The 14171-nt window shown below is 41.0% G+C and overlaps 1 protein-coding gene and 1 non-coding gene across 3 annotated transcripts in view; one reads left to right on the top strand and one right to left on the bottom strand.

Moving 5' to 3' along the window:
* Window positions 1-13911, bottom strand: part of CENPP (centromere protein P) — a 235597-nt gene extending 221686 nt beyond the window's left edge. Inside the window, 1 exon segment of one of the 2 annotated variants that reach the window (NM_001105615.1) lies at window positions 13786-13911. In NM_001105615.1, coding sequence (NP_001099085.1) covers window positions 13786-13892 — 107 coding nt within the window. In that variant the 5' untranslated portion in view covers window positions 13893-13911. 2 annotated transcript variants of the gene reach the window in all.
* LOC112447956 (U6 spliceosomal RNA) lies at window positions 4862-4968 on the top strand. The gene has a single exon (XR_003036209.1). It is a non-coding gene; the product is annotated as a U6 spliceosomal RNA (small nuclear RNA).
* Window positions 13912-14171: the final 260 nt, after the last annotated feature.

The following is a 14171-nucleotide window of genomic DNA, read 5'->3' as shown; positions in this document are numbered from 1 at the left end:
TGCATGATGTATTCTGCACCTAAGTTAAATAAGCAGGGTGACAATACACAACTTTGGCAGACTCCTTTCCCAATTCTGAACCAGTCTGTTGTTCCATGTCTGGTTCTAACTGTTGCTTCTTGACCTATATACATGTTTCTCAGGAGGCACGTAAAAGCAGTCTGGTATTCCCAAGTCATTAAAAATTTTCCAGTTTCTTGTGATCCACACAGTCAAATGCTTTTGTGTACTTAATGAAGCAGAGTACTCCAGTCCTATGTTGCTTCAGTCCTGTCTGACTCTGCAACCCTATGGACTATAGACCACCAGGCTCCTCTACCCATGGAATTATCCAGGCAAGAATACTGGAGTGTGTTGTCATACTCTTCTCCAAGGGATCTTCCTGACCCAGGGATCAAACCTGCGTAACATCTATGTGTATTGGCAAGCAGAAGTAGCTGTTTTTCTGTAATTCTCTTGCTTTTTCTATCATCCAATGAATGTTGGCAATTTGATCGCTGGTTCCTCTGCCTTTTCTAAATCCAGCCAGTATGTCGGGAAGTTCTCAGTTCACATACTGCTGAAGCCTAGCTTGAAGGATTTTGAGCATTACCTCACCAGCATATGTGCTTCCTTGGTAGCTCAGTTGGGAAAGAATCTGCCTGCAATGCAGAAGACTCTGATTTGATTTCTGGGTTGGGAAGATCCCTTCAAGAAGGGATAAGCTACCCACTCCAGTATTCTTGGTCTTCCCTGGTGACTCAGATGGAAAAGAATCCGTCAGCAACACAGGAGACCTGGGTTTGATCCTTGGGTTGGGAAGATCTCCTGGAGAAGGGAATGGTTACTACTCTAGTATGTGGCCTGGAGAAATTAACCAGAAATTTAATGATCCTTTTATGCAACCAATCTAGACAAGAGCATAGGTACTCACTTCAGTATTCTTTTCTGGAGAATCCCATGGTCAGAGGATATTGGCGGGATACAGTCCACGGGGGTTGCAAAGAGTAGGAAAACTGAGTGACTTTAACTTTGCTAGCATGAGAAATTAGCATAATTGTATGGTAGTTTGAACATCCTTTGGCACTCTGTTTTTTTGGGATTGGAAAGAAAACTGATTTTTACCAGTCCTGTTCCACTGCTGAGTTTTCCAAATTTGCTGACATGCTGAACACCGCACTTTAACAGCATACTTATAGGATCTGAAATAGCTCAGTTGGAATTCCAGCATCTCCACTAGTTTTGTTCATAGTGATGTTTCCTAAGGACCCCTTGACTTCACATTCCAGGATGTCTGGCTCAAGAGGCCCACCTTTGCATGAAATGTTCCCTTGGTATCTTCAATTTCCTTGGAGAGCTCTAGCTTTCCTATTCTATTGTTTTCCTCTATTTCTTTGCATTGTTCGCCTAAGTAGGCGTTCCTATCTCTCCTTACTATTCTCCAGAACTCTGCATTCAGATGGGTATATCCTTCCCTTTCTTCTTTGCCTTTGGTGTCTCTTCTTTTCTAAGAGAAAATAGCACTATGTCATTTGAGAGTGAATACTCTCTTTTTTTTTCCCATTGTTTCCCCATCTATTTGCCATGAAGTCATGGGACTGGATGCCATGATCTTACTTTTCTGAATGTTGAGTTTTAAGCCAACTTTTTGACTCTCCTCTTTCACTTTCATCAAGAGGCTCTTTAGTTCTTTTTCACTTCTAACAGAGTTTTGCCAAGAGAATGCACTTGTCATAGCAAACACGCTCTTCCAACAACATAAGAGCTACACATGGAGATGGAGAAGCTCTATACAGTCAGCGAAAACAAGACCAGGGTTTGACTGTGGATTCAGATCATGAATTCCTTAATGAAAAACTCAGACCTAAATTGAAGAAAGTAGGGAAAACCACTAGACCATTCAGGTATGACCTAAATCAAATCCCTTACAATTATACAGTGGAAGTGACAAACAGATTCAAGGGATTAGATCTGATAGATGGAAGGCCTGAAGAGCTATGGATGGAGGTTCATGACATTGTACAGGAGGCAGTGATCAAGTCCATACCCAAGAAAAAGAAATGCGAAAAGGCAAAATGGTTGTCTGAGGAGGCCTTATAAACAGCTGAGAAAAGAAAAGAAGCTAAAGGCAAAGTAGAAAAGCAACGATATATCCATCTAAATGCAGAATTCCAAAGAATAGCAAGGAGAGATGAGAAAGTCTTCCTCAGTGATCAATGTGAAGAAATAGAGGAAAATAATAGAATGGGAAAGAGTAGAGATCTCTTCAAGAAAATTAGAGATACCAAGAAAACAGTTCATGCAAACATGGGCACAATAAAAGACCTAACAGAAATAGTATGGACCTAACAGAAGCAGAAGATATTAAGAAGAGGTGGCAAGAATACACAGAAGAACTATACAAAAAAGATCTTCATGGAAGAAATCTTACTGACCTAACAGAAGCAGAAGATATTAGAAGAGGTTGCAAGAATACACAGAAGAACTAAACAAAAAAGATCTTCATGACCCAGATAACCATGATGGTGTGATCACTCACCTAGAGCCAGACAACCTGGAACGAGCAGTCATGTGGGCATCAGGAAGCATCACTACCAACAAAGCTAGAGGAGGTGATGGAATTCCAGTTGAGCTATTTCAAATCCTAAAAGGTGATGCTGTGAAAGTGCTGCACTCAATATGCCAGCAAATTTGGAAACTCAGCAGTGACCACAGGACTGCAAAAGGTCAGTTTTCATTCCAATCCCAAAGAAAGGCAATGCCAAAGAATGCTCAAACTACTGCACAGTTGCATTCATCTCACACGCTAGCAAAGTAATGCTCAAAATTCTCCAAGCCAGGCTTCAATAGTATGTGAACCATGAACTTCCACATGTTCAAGCTGGATTTAGAAAAGACAGAGGAACCAGAGATCAAAGTGTCAATATCTGCTGGATCATTGAAAAAGCAACAGAGTTCCAGAAAAACATCTACTTTGGCCTTATTGATTACACCAAAGCCTTTGACTGTGCAAATCACAACAAACTTTGGAAAATCCTTCAAGAGATGGGGAATACCAGACCACCTTACCTGCCTCCTGAGAAATTGGTGCAGGTCAAGAAGCAACAGTTAGAACCTGACATGAAACAACAGACTATTTCAAAATTGGGAATTGAGTACGTCAAGGCTGTGTATTGTCACCCTGCTTATTTAACTTATATACAGAGTACACCATGCAAAATGTCGGGTTCGATGAAGCACAAGAAGGAATCAAGACTGCTGGGAGAAATATCAATAACCTCAGATACACAGATGACACCACCCTTATGGCAGAAAGCGAAGCACAACTAAAGAGCCTCTTGATGAAAGTGAAAGAGGAGAGTGAAAAAGCTGGCTTAAAACTCAACATTCAAAAAACTAAGATCATGGTATCCGGTCCCATCATTTCAAGGCAAACTGATGGGGAAACAATGGAAAGAGTGAGAGACTTTATTTTGGGGGGCTCCAAAAATCACTGCAGATGGTAACCACAGCCATGAAATATAAGACGCTTACTCCTTAGAAGAAAAACTATGACCAACCTAGAGAGCATATTAAAAAGCAGAGACATTATTTTGCCAACAAAGGTCTGTCTAGTCAAAACTATGGTTTTTCCAGTAGTCATGTATGGATGTGAGAGTTGGACTATAAGAAAGCTGAGCGCCGAAGAACTGATGCTCTTGCACTGCGGTGAGGAGAAAACTCTTCAAAGTCCCTTGGACTACAAGGATATCCAATCAGTAAGTCCAAGGAAATCAGTGCTCAATATTCAGCGGAAGGACTGATGGTGAAGCTGAAGCTCCAATACTTTGGCCACTTGATGTGAAGAACTGACTCCTTGGAAAAGACCCGGATATTGGGGAAGATTGAAGGCAGGAGGAGAAGGGGACGACAGAGGATGAGATGATTGGATGGCATGACCGACTCGATGAACACTGAGTTTGAGCAAGCTCTGGCAGTTGGTGATATACAGGGAAGCCTAGTACGCTACAGTCCATAGGGTCGCAAAGCGTCAGACACGAGTGAGCAATTGAACTGAAAAAAGACTCATTCATAATAGTAATTTGTTTTGAACAAAATACCATTGGTCCATTGAAATTAATGATGTTATTTTGAATGAACTGGGGTTATGGGCTTTATGGTTTTGTAGTTTATTATTTGCATATTTGTTTTAGTAGCATATATTTTTTGTTCAAAACTAGGTGTTCACAAGAAGCTTTTTTTCCTTCAAAGCAAATCTACCCAGAGACTTCAGTTTAAAAGTCGATGATCTAGGATTCTATGAAGATGGCAAAGTAGGAAGAACCAGTAATCTACTCCCCAGTCAGGCAGCAATTGCAAGGCAGAATCTGTCTAATATAACTTTTTTAGAACTCAGGAGACTACTGAATGCTTACAACCTCACAGAGAATGCTTTAAGGTAAATAAATAAGGTACAATAAATTTGGGGCAATTTCAGCTCTTAGTACAGTAAGTAAGTACCCATGCCTACTTGAAAAACATGGCAGGGTGCTGTGCACATATTCTGGGAGCAGTTTGCATACAGCTTAGGGGAGCAAGGGTGGGCAAAAAAGGACTGTCCCCCAAATACTGGGTACATGTGCTCCAATTGCTGATTGCTGCTTCTGATCACATAGATGCAGACAAAGAGGTGGGGAGTTATTGTTTCAAGCCCCTACCCTCTGACTGAGATAACTTTAAGGATACTAAAAGAGCTGCTGCATTTTGTTTCCCATCTTCATTATCTTACCTTTTTAGGATTCAGACATTAAAGACTAGGACATGCAAAAATCCAACTAAATATATGGGAAAAATTAGAAAATGATGTACATACTGAAGGAAAAGCTCAGAAAAGACATAATTAGTGCTCACTTTGGTGGCACAAATGCTAAAATTGGAACAATACAGAGAAGACTAGTAATCCCCTTGCACAAGGATGACATACAAATTCGTGAGGCATTCTATGTTTTTTAATGATATGGCTCAATACAGTATAAGGCACAAATAACAAAAAGAAAGTTAAAACAGTAACAAAAAAGTATAAATATTGGGGAAGGGGGGAGAATCTGATTTCCAGAGTTACTACAGTATTAAATTAAAATGTCCAGTGTTCAATAAAATATCACAAAGCATACAGAAAGAAAAAAAAAAAAAGTATGGCACTCTCAAAGGAAAAAAAAATATTCAAATGAACCTGTCCCTAAAAAAAGACTTATTGGCAGATATATCAGACAAAGACTTTAAAATAGAAGTCTTAAAGGTACTCAAAGAAATACAGGAAGATCTGGAGAAAGTTAAGAAAATGACGTGTAAAAAGAAACCAAAAGAATTTCAGGAGCTGAAAACTATAATAAATAAAATGAAAAATTCACTAGAGGAATTGAAATGCAGATTTAAGAGTAGAGAAGCATCAATCAGTGAACTTGAAGAGAAGATAATGGATGTGGAGATTGAGGAACAGGAAGTAAAACACTGAAGAAAAGCGAACACAGCCCAAGGGACTAGTGGGGACACAACCATAAGGACCAATGTATGCATCATGGAAGTACAGGAGGAAAAAGCAAGAAGAGAAGGGGAAGAGAGACTATTTGAAGAAATAATGGTGAAAAATGTTGATATTTGACGAGTGACATGAATTCAAAAAGCTCACCTAATTCTACCAAAAGTTTAGAGAAGAGCTAACACATATCCTGCTTAAATCCTTCTAGAAAATTGCAGAGGAAGGAAAATTCCCAACCCATTCTACAAGGCTGCTGCTGCTGCTGCTGCTTAGTTACTTTAGTTGTGTCCGACTCTGTGCGACCCCATTGATGGCAGCCCACAAGGCTTCCCCGTCCCTGGGATTCTCCAGGCAAGAACACTGGAGCGGGTTGCCATTTCCTTCTCCAATGCATGAAAGTGAAAAGTGAAAGTGAAGTCGTACAGTCGTGTCCGACTCTTCTCGACCCCATGGACTGCAGCCCATCAGGCTCCTCCGTCCATGGGATTTTCCAGGCAAGAGTACTGGACCATCACCCTAATACCAAAACTAGACAAAGACACCACAAGAAAATTATAGGCCAATATCACTGATGAACATAGATGCAAAAACCCTCGACAAAAGTCTAGTGAACAGAATCCAACAAGACATTAAAAGATTATACAGCATGATCAAGAGGGCTTTATCCTGAGCATGCAAGAATTTCATCAATATACATAATAAATCAATCAATGTGATATACTATATTAACAAACTGAAAGATAAAAACCATATGATTACATCAATAGATGCAGAGAAAGTTTTGAAAAAATTAAACACCCATTTATGATGAAAATTGTCTAGAAAATAGGCACAGAAAGATATACCTCAACATCATAAAGGCCATATACATCAAACCCACGGCGAACATTTTTCTGAAAGGTGAAAAACTGAAAGCATTTCCTCTAAGATCAGAAACAGGGGTGCCCACTCTCGCCACTATTATTCAACATAGTTTTGGAAGTCCTAGTCACAGAAATCAGGAAAGAAAAAGAAATTAAAGGAGTCCAGATTGGAAAAGAAAAAGTAAAACTTTCACTGTTGGCAGATGATATGACACTATACACAGAAAACTCTAAGGATGCCACCAGAAAATCACTAGTTGCTGCTCAGTTGCTCAGTCATGTCCAACTCTGAGACCCCATGAACTGCAGCACACCAGGTTTCCCTGTCCTTCACCATCTCCTGGAGTTTGCTCAAACTCATGTTCCTTGAGTTGATGATGCCTTCTAACCATCTCATCCTGTCACCCGCTTCTCCTCCTGCCCTCAATCTTTCCCAGCATCAGGGTCTTTTCCAATGAGTTGGTTCTTTACATCAGGTGGCCAAAGTATTGAAGCTTCAGCTTCAGCATCAGTCCTTCTAGTGAATATTCAGAGTTGATTTCCTTTAGGATTGACTGGTTTGATCTCTTTGCAGTCCAAGGGACTCTCAAGAGTCTTCCTTCTCCAGCCCTACAGTTTGAAGACATTGATTCTTCAGTGCTCAGTCTTCTTTATGATCAATGCTCATATCCATATATGACTAATGGAAAAATCACAGCTTTGACTATGCAAACCTTTATAGGCAAACAGATGTCTCTGCTTTTTAATATTCTGTCTAGGTCTGTCATGGAGAAGGCAATGGCACCCCACTCCAGTACTCTTGCCTGGAGAATCCCATGGATGGAGGAGCCCGGTGGGCTGCAGTCCATGGGGTCGCTAAGAGTCTGACACAACTGAGCAACTTCACTTTCACTTTTCACTTTCATGCATTGGAGAAGGAAATGGCAATCCACTCCAGTATTCTTGCCTGGAGAATCCCAGGGACAGGGGTTCCTGGTGGGCTGCTGTCTATGGGGTCGCACAGAGTCCGACACGACTGAAGTGACTTAGCAGCAGCAGCAGCAGCAGGTCTGTCATATCTTTTCTTCCAAGAAGAAGTATCTTTTCTATCTTTTTTTTTTTTTGCAAGTGCCTTTTAATATCATAGCTAAGCACCATCCACAGTGATTGTGATTGTGGAGCCCAAGAAAATAAAGTCTGACACTGTTTCCACTTTTTTCCCATCTATTGGAATGAAGTGATGGGATCACATGCCATGATCTTAGTTTTTTCAATGTTGAGTTTTATGCCAGCTTTTTCACTCTCCTCTTTCACTTTCATCAAGAGGCTCTGTAGTTCCTCTTTTTTTTAAGGGTGGTATCATCTGCATATCTGAGGTTATTGATATTTCTCCCAGCAATCTTGATTCCAGCTTCTGCTTCATCCAGACTACATTTTGCATGATGTACTCTGCATAGAAATTAAATAAGCAGGGTGACAGTACGCAGCCTTGACTGATTCCTTTCCCAAGTTTGAACCAGTCTGTTGTTCCATGTCCCATTCTAACTACTGCTTCTTGACCTACATACAGGGTTCCCTCAGGAGGCAGCTAAGGTGGTCAGTTATTCCCACCTCTTTAAGAATTTTCTAGTTTGTTGTGATCCACACAGTAAAAGGATTTAGTGTAGTCAATGAAGCAGAAATAGATGTTTTTCTGGAATTCTCTTGCTTTCTCTATGATCCAATGAATGTTGGCAATTTAATTTCTGGCTCCTCTACCTTTTCTAAATCCAGCTTGAACATCTGGATATTCTCGGTTTGTGTACAATGGAAGCCTAGCTTGAAGGATTTGAGTATTACCTTGCTAGCATGTGAATGCAACTGTGCAGTAGTCTGAACATTCTTTGAATTGCCCTTCTTTGGGATTGGAATGGAAACTGACCTTCTCCTGTCCTGTGGCCACTGCTGAGTTTTCCATATTGGCTGGCGTATTGAGTGCAGCACTTTCACAGCGTCATCTTTCAGAATTTTAAATAGCTCAACTGGAATTACTAGAGCTACTAGTAAAAGCACAGAATATAAAATTAATACACACAGAAATTCCTAGCATCCCTATAAACTAACAATGAAAAATTAGAAAGACAAATTAAGGAAACAATCCCATTCACCACTGCAACAAAAAGTATAAAATACCTAGAAATCGGTCTACCTAAACAGACAAGAGATCAGTATGCAGAAAATTATAAAACACTGATGAAAGAAATCAAAGATGACACACATAGATGGAGAGATACACCATATTCTTGGACTGGAAGAATGAATATTGTGAAAATGACTATACTACCCAGTGCAATCTACAGATTCAACACAATCCCCATCAAACTACCAACAGAACTAGAACACAAAATTATTTTTCACAGAACTAGAACAAAAAATTCCACAATTTGTATGGAAACACAAAAAGCCTCAAATAGCCAAAGCAATCTTCAGAAAGTAAAATGGAGCTGCAGTAATCAATCCTGCTGACTTCAGATTATACTACAAAGCAACATTCATCAAGACAGTCTAGTACTGGCACAAAAATACAAAGAGACCAATGGAACAAGACAGAAAATCCAGAGATAAACCCAAGCACCTATGGGCACCTTATCTCTGACAAAGGAGGCAAGAATATACAATGGAGAAAAGACAACCTCTTCAATAACTAGTGACGGGAAAACTGGACAGCTACATGTGGAAGAATGAAACTACAACACTTCTTAAGACCATACACAAAAACAAACTCAAAATGGATTAAAGAACTAAATGTAAGGCCAGAAATTATAAGCTTTTAGAGGATAACATAGGTAATATACTCCTTGACTTACCTCCTAGAATAATGTAAATAAAACCAAAAATAAACAAATGGGATCTAATTAAAAGCTTTTCCACAGCAAAGGAAACAATAAACAAGATTAAAAGACAACCCTCAGAATATAAAAAAATAATTGCCAACAAGAAACAAGTGACAAAGGATTAATCTCCAAAAAAGCATATAAGTAGCTCATATAGCTCAATATCAGAAAAACAAACAACCCAATCAAAAAACGGGCAGAAGACCTAAACAAACTTTTTCAAAGAAGACATACAGATGGCCAATAAACACATGAAAAAATGTTCAACATCACTAATTATTAGAGAACCGCAAATCAAAACTACGGGGAGGTATCACCTCACATCAGTCAGAATGGCCATCATCAAAAAATCTACAAGCAGTAAATGCTAGAGAGGCTGTGGAGTAAAGGGAACCCTCTTACACAGTTGGTAGGAATGTAATCTGATACAGCCACTATGGAGAACAGTATGGAGATTCCTTAAAAACTAGGAATAAAACTATCATGACCCAGCAATCTCCCTACTGGATATATACCTTGAGAAAACCATAACTGAAAAAGACACATGCACCCCAATGTTCAGAGCAGCACTGTTTACAATAGCTGGGACATGGAAGCACCCTAGATGTCCATCAACAGATGAATGGATAAAGAAGACATGGTACATATATACAGTGAAACATTACTCAGGTATAAAGGGAACAAATTTGAGTCAGTTCTTGTGAGGCGGATAAACCTAGAACCTGTTATACAGAGCGAAGTAAGTCATAAAGAGAAAAACAACCAAAATCACAGAAGACTAACCAAACTGATCACATAGATCACAACCTTATCTAACTCAATGAAACTATGAGCAATACTATGTAGGGCCACCCAAGATGGACAAGTCATGGTAGAGAGTTCTGACAAAACGCGGTCCACCGGAGAAGGGAATGGCAGACCACTTCAGTATTCTTGCCTTGAAAACCCCACAAATGGTATGAAAAGGCAAAAAGATATAACACTGAAAGATGAACTCCCCAGGTCAAGAGAGGCCCAATACACTACTAGAGAAGAACAGAGAAATAGCTCCAGAAGAAATAAAAAGGCTGAGCCAAATCTGAAACAATGCTCAGTTGTGGATGTGTTTGGTGGTGGAAGTAAAGTTCAATGCTGTAAAGAACAATATCACATAGGAACCTAGAATGTTAGGTTCATGAATCAAGGTAAATTGGAAGTGGTCAAACAGGAGGAGGTGGCAAGAGAAAACATCAACAATTTAGGAATCAGTGAACTAAACGGACAGCAATGGCTGAATTCAATTCAGACGACCACTACTACTGTGGGCAAGAATACCTTGGAAGAAATAGAGTAGCCCTCATAATCAACAAAAGAGTCTGAAATGCAGTACTCTGGTGCAATCTCAAAAATGACAGAATGATATCTGTTCATTTCTAAGGCAAACCATTCAATATCACGATAATCCAAGTCTATGCGCCAATCACTAATGCTGAAGAAGCTGAAGTTAACAGTTCTATGAAGACCTGCAAGACCTTCTAGAACTAACACCAAAAAAGATGTCCTTTTCATTATAGGGAACTGGAATGCAAAAGGAGGAAGTCACGGGATACCTGGAGTAACAGGCAAGTTTGGCCTTGGAGAACAAAATTAAGCAGGGCACAGGCTAACAGAGTTTTGCCAAGAGAACACACTGGTCATAGCAAACACTCTCTTTCAATGACACAAGAGAAGACTCTACACATGGACATCACCAGATGGTCAGTGCTGAAATCAGATTGATTATATTCTTTGCAGCCAAAGACGGAGAAGCTCTATACAGTCAGCAAAAACAAGACTGGAGAGCTGACTGTGGCTCAGATCATGAACTCCTTATTGCAAAATCCACACTTAAATTGAAAAGTAGAGAAAACCCCTAGGCCATTCAAGTATGACCTAAATAAAATCCCTTATGATTACACAGTGGAAGGGACAAATAGATTCAAGGGATTAGATCTAATAGAGTGCCTGAAAAACTATAGATGGAGGTTTATAATACTGTACAAGAGGCGATGATCAAAACCATTCCCAAGAAAAAGAAATGCAAAAAGGCAAAATGGTTGTCTGAGGAGCTTTTACAAACAGCTGAGAAAAGAAGAGAAGCTAAAGGCAAAGGAGAAAAGCAAAGATATGTCCATCTGAATGCAGAATTCCAAAGAATAGCAAGGAGAGATAAGAAAGCCTTCTTCAGTGATCAATGCAAAGAAATAGAGGAAAACAATAGAATGGGAAAGACTAGAGATCTCTTCAAGAAAATTAGAGATACCAAGGGAACATTTCATACAAAGATGGGCTCAATAAAGGTCAGAAATGGCATAGACCTAACAGAAGCAGAAGATATTAAGAAAAGGTGACAAGAATACACAGAAGAACTATGCAAAAAAATATCTTCAACTATGCAAAAAAAATCTTCATGACCCAGATAACTGCAAAGGTGTGATCAGTCACCTAGAGCCATGTATCTTGGAGTGTGAAGTCAAGTCAGCCTTAGGAAGCATCACTATGAACAAAGCTAGAGGAGGTGATGGAATTCCAGTTGAGCTATTTCAAATCATAAAAGATGATGCTGTGAAAGTGCTGAACTCATGTGTCAGCAAATATGGAAAACTCAGCAGTGCCCACAGGACTGCAAAAGGTCAGTTTTCATTCCAATTCCAAAGAAGGGCAATTCAAAGAATGTTCAAACTACCACACATTTGCACTCATCTCACATGCTAGTAAAGTAATGCTCAAAATTCTCCAAGCCAGGCTTGAACAGTAAGTGAACCGAGAACTTCCAAATGTTCAAGCTGGATTTAGAAAAGGCAGAGGAATCAGAGATCAAACTGGCAACATCTATTGGATCATAGACAAAGCAAGAAATTTCCAGAAAAACATCTATTTCTGCTTGATTGGCTACACTAAAGCCTTTGACTGTGTGGTTCACAAGAGATGGGAACACCAGACCACCTTACTTGCCTCCTGAGAAACCTGTACAGGTCAAGAAGCAATAGTTAAAACCAGATACCGAACAACAGACTATTGTTTGAAAACAACAATTTTCAAAATTGGGAAAGGAGTATGTCAAGGCTATATATTGTCACCCTGCTTATTTAACTTATATGCAGAGTATATCATGCGAAATGCCAGGTGGGATGAAGCACAAGCTGGAATCAAGATTGCCAGGAGAAATATCAATAACCTCAGATATGTAGGGGGCACCACCCTTAAAGCAGAAAGTGAAGAGGAACTGAAAGGCCTCTTTATGAAGGTGAAAGAGAGGAGTGAAAAAGCTGGCTTAAAACTCAACATTCAGAAAATGAAGATCCTGGCATCCAGTCCCATCGTTTCATGGCAGATAGATGGGGAAACAGTGGAAACCATGACAGACTTTATTTTCTTGGGCTCCAAAATCACTGTGCACAGTGACTATAGCCATGGAATTAAAAGACACTTGTTCCTTGGAAGAAAAGCTATGACAAACCTACACAGCATATTAAAAGGCAGAGACATCACTTTGCTTACAAAGGTCCATATAGTCAAAGCTATGGTTTTTCCAATAGTCATGTATGGATGTGAGAGCTCGACAATAAAAAAGCCTGAGCGCTGAAGAACTGATGTCTTTGAATTGTGGTGCTGGAGAAGACTCTTGAGACTCCCTTGGACTGCAAGGAGATCAAACCAGTCAATCCTAAAGGAAATCAACCCTGAATATTCATTGGAGGGACTGATGCTGAAGCCGAAGCTCCAATACTTTGGCCACCTGATGAGAAAGCTGACTCATTAGAAAAGACCGTGATGCTGGGAAAGACTGAAGGCAGGAGAAGAAGGGGACGACAGAGGACGAGATGGTTGGATGGCATCACTGACTCAGTGGACATGAGTATGAACCAACTCCAGGAGTTGGTGAAGGACAGGAAAGCCTGCCGTGCTGCAGTCCATGCGATCGCAAAGAGTCGGTCGGACACGACTGAGGGGCTGAACAATTAGATACTGCTCATCATCAGTAAAAGGAAGATTTCTAAGGAGACAACCAAGACTTTCACCCTGAGTGTTACCAGTAAGAGAAAGAGAATACTTTGAAATTAAATGACTGCGATTTAATCAAATAATATATGGTAATATGTTTACATGGAGAAGGCAATGGCACCCCACTCCAGTACTCTTGCCTGGAAAATCCCATGGACGGAGGAGCCTGGTAGGCTGCAGTCCACGGGGTCGCTAGAGTCGGACATGACTGTACGACTTCACTTTCCCTTTTCACTTTCATGCATTGGAGAAGGAAATGGCAACCCACTCCAGTGTTCTTGCCTGGAGAATCCCAGGGACAGGGAAGCCTGATGGGCTGCCGTCTATGGGGTCGCATAGAGTCGGACACGACTGAAGCGACTTAGCAGCAGTAGCAGCAGCAATATGTTTACAACGGGGTCCATGCGTGGGCTTATCACTTTCACCCCTGTTACAGACAGGTAAGTTCCAGCGCACGTCAAGTGCTCGGGAAAAGTTTGTGGGGAGGTCCGGGGCGCCTCTAGTAAAGAGATTGTCACCCACCTCACCAGGTATGGGGAATGCCACGTACCGAACTTGAGAGTCGTCGTCCCCGGGCGCCTGTGTCTCTATGCACGCCCGCCTCAAGGCAGCGATCTCGGCTTCCAAGGCGCGGGCTTTTGCCCGCTGGGAATCCATGGAGCTGTGCTGACGTGAAGCTCCCCGACTTGGGCGCGCCAGGTCTGGCTCTTCAAGCCTCGCGCGCTCCTGGAGCGAACCATTCTGGAACTCGGCGGGGGAGGCAAGGGAACCATGCGCAATTCCCGCGCCTATAACTCGGTCCCGCAAGTGTCTCCGGCTAGTTGCCATCCCTGCGCACTTTTCCACAGCTGTCCTCCAGCAGTCCTTACGCGTCAAGAGAGCTGAAATCCCTCTCGAGGCCCAACGGCGCAGCTACCCACCCCGACCTGATGGCGG

The sequence above is a fragment of the Bos taurus genome, chromosome 8, assembly GCF_002263795.3.
Source record: "Bos taurus isolate L1 Dominette 01449 registration number 42190680 breed Hereford chromosome 8, ARS-UCD2.0, whole genome shotgun sequence".
Lineage (NCBI taxonomy): Eukaryota > Metazoa > Chordata > Mammalia > Artiodactyla > Bovidae > Bos > Bos taurus.
The sequence above is the reverse complement of the archived record's forward strand: the minus strand, read 5'-3'. Positions and strand labels throughout refer to the sequence as shown.